This window comes from Prinia subflava, chromosome 1 (assembly GCF_021018805.1).
Source record: "Prinia subflava isolate CZ2003 ecotype Zambia chromosome 1, Cam_Psub_1.2, whole genome shotgun sequence".
Taxonomy (NCBI): domain Eukaryota; kingdom Metazoa; phylum Chordata; class Aves; order Passeriformes; family Cisticolidae; genus Prinia; species Prinia subflava.
In genome coordinates, this window is record NC_086247.1 from 14457688 (window position 1) to 14463328 (window position 5641).

General features: G+C 44.2%; 1 protein-coding gene across 2 annotated transcripts; it reads right to left on the bottom strand.

Moving 5' to 3' along the window:
* Positions 1–1340: 1340 nt before the first annotated feature.
* Positions 1341–5211, bottom strand: UTP23 (UTP23 small subunit processome component). 2 transcript variants are annotated; one of them, XM_063422892.1, is made up of 3 exons: positions 4957–5211; positions 2725–2899; positions 1341–1845 (listed from the first exon to the last, which is right to left on the bottom strand). In XM_063422892.1, exons 1-3 carry the CDS (start codon positions 5142–5144, stop codon positions 1459–1461), a joined length of 750 nt encoding a protein of 249 aa, XP_063278962.1. In that variant the 5' UTR covers positions 5145–5211; the 3' UTR covers positions 1341–1458. The 2 variants fall into 2 exon arrangements, with proteins under 2 accessions (XP_063278962.1, XP_063278878.1); XM_063422808.1 differs by lacking the exon at positions 4957–5211 and adding an exon at positions 4139–4947.
* Positions 5212–5641: the final 430 nt, after the last annotated feature.

Below are 5641 nucleotides of genomic sequence, written 5' to 3' on the forward strand. Positions count from 1 at the left end.
TTAAGGAGGCATAGGAAGCAAGAGTTATAGAAAATCAGATGCTTGAAACCATGTTGGAAACTCTCTCCTTGTGTTGCTTTAGGCTGGGATAGTTAGTTTTCTTCACAGTAGCTATGTTTTTGGATTTGTGCTTAAGAGTCAGGATGTTTTCATTATTGCTGAGCAGGGCTTACACAGGGTCAAGGCATTTTCTGCTTCGTACCCCACCAGCAAGTAGGCAGGAGGGACACAAAAAGCTGGGAGGGGACACAGCCAGGGCAGCTGATCCCAATTGACCCAAGATATTCCAGAACATATGGCATCACACTCAGCATAGAAATCTGGGAAGGAAAGTGGGACGTTTGGAGCAGTGTTTGTCTTCCCAAGTCACCATTACAGCTGATGGAGCTCTGCTTTCCTAGGGGTGGCTGAACACCTGTCTGTCCATGGGAAGCTGTGAATGAATTCCTTCTTCTGCACTGCTCGTTTTGCTTTGCTTGTGTTTTGCATGTTTTGTATGGCTTTTACTTTCCTTATTGAACTGTCTTTATCTTAACCCACAAGTTCTCTCACTTCACCCTTCCGCTTCTCTCCATCCCAGTGCAGGGGAAGTTGAGTGAATGGTTCCATGGGGCCGAGCTGCCAGCTCGGGTTAAACCACAACTCTCCTCTAACCCAGTTCTGTTCTGTTCCTGACCTTACCACAACAGCAGAACAGTCATCAGGGCCCGAGTCCCATCAACCTCAACTATTTGTAATTCCAGGCGTCCTGCAAAGCTCTGCTATACTGAGACAGCATTAGGTGCTACCAGGGCTTTGATTCAGCATTTTTAATTAAAAACAAAAAATAAACTACAGGTGAAATAGGCAAGACTAGAGATGCCCTAATAATGTCAGGAATGTCAACACAATTGCACACCCTCCAGATCAAGAGCAAGACACATATTGGTTCACATGGTACTTACAGATAAATTTAGGCTGGACAGGGCTTTTGAGGGCATGCGGTCTCTTTGCAAGAGTTAACTTTTGTATTCAGACAGAGATCACTAAGCTATTGTGTTATTTTAGGTCAGTTTCATGATCCCTAACAGGCTAGTTGTAAAAACTCGTTTTATTAAGATTAGCAGCCTTGATTGAGAAAGAAATCTAATATCCCACCAAAATCCATATGGAAGCCAAGAAGCATTTCTAAAAAACTGCTACACAGCATGTGAATTTTAACACAAACCATGATGCTGGAGAGAATAATGACATATGAGGGTTCTTAAATATTTTGTCACAAACCCAATGCTAAATAACACAATAAATTGCTAGGATAATAACCTGAAAAATACTGAGATACAGCAATAAACAATACCACCTCATAAAAATAAATTTTAATATTAACAACTCAATTTCATATGACTGCATATTAATCTATGCTTTTTTTTTCTGAAGTTCAAACAATGTTCAAGTTCTGTGTTGTCTACAAAGATGGGTTTATTCTCCTTCATTCTTCTGCACTGACTGCATGGCTTCTGTTTTAACTCTATTTCGTTTTCTTTTTCTTCTTTTCTTCTTTTCAGCAGAAGGCTCCTGACCCTCCTGTGTTTTCTTCTTTTTCTTCTTCAGACAGCTGAGAGGATTTGGGCCGCCTGCCCTTTTGCGTTTTCTTCTCTTTTCACCTTCTTGCTTTACTAGTCCTTCTTTTTCTTTAAGCTCCACAATACTTTGTTTTTGGTACTCTGGAACAAGCTGATTTGTCTGCAACTTTTCAACAAATGCCAAAGATTTAGGAGAAGGTTTGTCTAGCACCATAGTGTTCTGAATAATAAAGAGGAGAGGAATGCCAGGCTTCCTTTTCACTTTGTTTGATAAGTCCTGGTCCTGCAAAATTAAATACTTTAGTCAATATTTTCAGATTAAATGGTATTTGCAATTCAAATGCACCTACTCTTAATGCAAAACTATGAAGATAAATTACATTATGAAAAAGATAAACCTAATCTAGCAGATATACATGGCAGTGCCTTTCAGAGCAACTAAATTTCAATTTCTCTCCTGATTAGCTGTACTTCTGATGCAAAATTTACCAACATTGTTTTTTTCCTGCATGTATATGCATACATACATTTTTTGAGGAAAAAATCCCAATTCACTTGTATGCCGAACACCACACCACAAGAAGTAACATAATTTTTTTCTCTAATAAATCATTTTTAAACTCCTGTAACTCACATAACTATGAAGAATTCTACTATAAACTATTTTATATATATTGTCTATAATTTATACATGTAGTTCCAATAACAAACCCAAGAAAAAATTGCCTTTTTTATTTGTATAGTTATAAATTCTTTAGTTCAAAATGTCTTAAAATTGAAGTTATATGGATGCTAACATTTAATTTCATTTTTCAGACTACTGTACAAAGCAGTTCAGCGAAGCAATGCGCACACAAGCAATATGCAAATTAACATGCACGAGTTGTTTTTTACATCAATAGGTAGTCATATGTTTTGTACACTTTCAGCTAAACTAAGCAATGTCATTACAAAGTAAAAAAAATCTAGTTGTTTAAGTCAGAGAAAAGATTCCCTGCTTCATAATTAAGAAATACATTAAAGAGCAAGTAAGGCTTTACATGATTAATTCCCACAAACTATTTTAAAACCTCATAATCAAGGCTACTGTAGGTTTCTTTATCCTTAGGTATCAAAGCATCACTTCAAAAGAAATGAAGCTACATTTCCCATGAGCTTTTACCTGTGTAGCAATAAAGAAGTGATGAGGGTTGCCATCTTCAATCATGGAAAGTAAACAGGTTGAACCACTCACAGGATTCTTATGGTGAGAACAGTTTCGAACTTGAAATCTCTGGGCAATTAATTTTGCTCCATACAGTGCCTTCCCCAGTGATTCAAGTTCTTTTATAACACATCTGAAAACCAAAAGAAACAATAATTTTTAAACAAAAAGAACTCATTGTTTTTACAACAGCAAAAGGCTGATGTGAGTGACTTAGGAATGAGCAATGCTCAGTTGTTCAGACTCTAGGGTTTATAAATGGCACCCAGAACGCTGACAGCAATAACCCACCTGAAGACATCAGCAAGGTTTCCTTGGTTGTAAACATGATTAACCAGTAATAAAATTAAGGTATATTAAATGACTTAAAGATAATTCACATCAGTGACAATGCTGAATCCTTAAATTTATAAGGATACCACCGAGCATATGAACCACTACTTAACAAATAAAATTATTTTTTAAATTTAATTTATTTTTAAATTAACTTATTGTAAAACTTGAAAATTTAATTTATCTTTAAAAATGGAAATAAAAGATCTGGGGAACAACAGACCAGTCGGTCTCACCTCTGTGCCTGGCAAGATTATGGAGCAGATCCTCCTGGAAAGTATGTAAGGCATGAGAAAAACAAGGAGCTGACTGGTGACAGCCAACATGGTTTCACTAAGGGGAAATCATGAAAAATATGGTGGCCTTCTGTGACAGAATTACAGTGCTGATGGATAAAGAAGGGCAACAGATGCCACCCAGTTGGACTTATGCAAAGCTTTTCACACTGCTCCATACAACATCATTGTCTTTACATTGGAAGCATGGATTTTACAGATGGATCACTTGGTGGATATGGATTGACTGGAGGGCTGAAGTTGAAGAGTTGCAGTAAGAAGCTCAGTGTCCAAGTGGAGACCTGTGACAAGTGTCGTACCTCAGGGGTTGGTATTGGGAACTGTTTGACATCTTTGTGAGCAGCATGGACTGTGGGATCCAGTGCACCCTCAGCAAGTTTGCCATAGACACCACAAGCCACAAGTTGTGTGGTGCTGTTGGCACTCTGGAGGGAAGGGATGCCATCCAGAGGGGCCTGGAGAGGATTCAGACGGGCTTGTGTAATCCTTATGAAGTTCAACAACGCCAGGTGCAAGGTCCTGTAAATGGGTCAGTGCAACCCAAGCACAGATACTGGGGAAAAAATGCATTGAGAGCAGTCCTGACAAGAGTGACTGGGGAGGGGTGCTGGTGGACAAGAAGCTCAACATGAGCTGGCAGTGTAAAAGCCAACTGTGATGAAGCCTGGGCTTCATCAAAAGCAGCACAGGCAGCAAGGTAAGGGAGGGGATTCTCCCTCCAGCTCCAAGCTAGTGGGACCCACCTGGGGGTCACAGCGAGCCAGCCCATTTCCCCTGCGAGGCTCTTTTCATAAGAGAGGTGCTGTCTCAGCAACTCAGTGTTCTGACAGCAGAGAAAACATGGCCATTCAGCTGGCCGAAGTGGAAGCTGGTCAAAATGACCGACAGATATTGCTGAAAAAAGAAGCAAGAAGTGACATTTCAACGTGACAGGAACAGTTTGGATCAAAGCAATTCCCAAACCTTTCACAGCTAAGGACATGACTCAATACTTCATACGGCGTACAAGTGGAGGCCGGTTCTATACGCTGTGCAAGAAGGCTCAGTGTGTTTTTTGAGCCTAGGGTATACATCTTCCTGGCATTTTCACTACTTGCCTCCAGAGTGGGAAGTTGGCTATTCTGGTATTGCAGATAGACAATGTAAATGTATTTTTGTATTTTAATATACACAATATACATAATCAAGTAATAGCAAAGGCAACTTCAGTATGTAGCATGCATGCTTTACTTCCATGTCTGTCCAGCCCGTCCTTGTCCTCTCTGCGAACAGCTGCTTTGGAAAGAACCCGGCACTGGCAGGCTGCAGCGCCAGCCAGGCAGGAACTCCCTCCAGGCCCAGGGGATCTCCGCTTGCTCCTGCTGTTACCACTCCGCCAAGCAGCCGCTGCGGGCGGGAAGAGACCCACCCGGCCCTGCCTCACAGCGGGGTCACCGCTGTCCCCGCAGGTCGTGGCACTTTCGGAGAGGCAGCTGGGTGTGAGGGCTGCTCCCCACCTCCTGCGAGCCACCCTCAGCCCCAGCGCCACCGCCCGCCGGCCCCTCCTGCTCTCCTTTCCTACCGCGTGGTGCAGAGCTGCGTGGCGCCGCCCAGGTACCCGGGCAGCTGCTCCCGGATCTGGATCTTGTTGCGGAGCGCGGCCTGGCAGAAGGTGCCGTCCAGCAGCACCTGGAAGGGCTCGCGGAACTGGAAGTTGTGCTTGTAGAAGCCCATGATCTTCTTGGCGTGCTTCTGTCTCGTCACCCCCATGGCGCCCGCGCCGCCGCCCGGAACGGCCGCGGCTGCCCCGGAAGCTGCGCCGGGCCCGGGCGGGGCCTCCCCGGAGAGGACCGGGACAGGCCGGGGGAGCGCCGGGACCTCCCCGGAGAGCGCAGGGACCGGCCGGGGAAGGGCCGGGACCTCTCCAGAGAGGGCCGGGACAGTCTGGGGGAGCGCTGGGGCCTCCCCGAAGAGCCGGGACCGGCCGGGGCAGCTGCCCTGTCCCGGAGGGGCCCGCCCGCCTAGCCCTACACACGGGGTAGCTTCAGGGCTGGTTTATTGCCCCTTGTTCTGCGGTACTGTGGTGGCTCCTGCCGTTTGCTAAGATCAGAAATGCTGAGTTTTCTTTCTTTTTTTTTTCCTTGTTCACTGCACTGATAAAATTACAGTTGCTGTCGCAGCGACTCGTCAGCATACAGAATTAATTCGATTGAGAAAGCCCTCTGAGGTCATCGAGTCCAGTTTAGGACCCAGCACCGCTTTGTCAG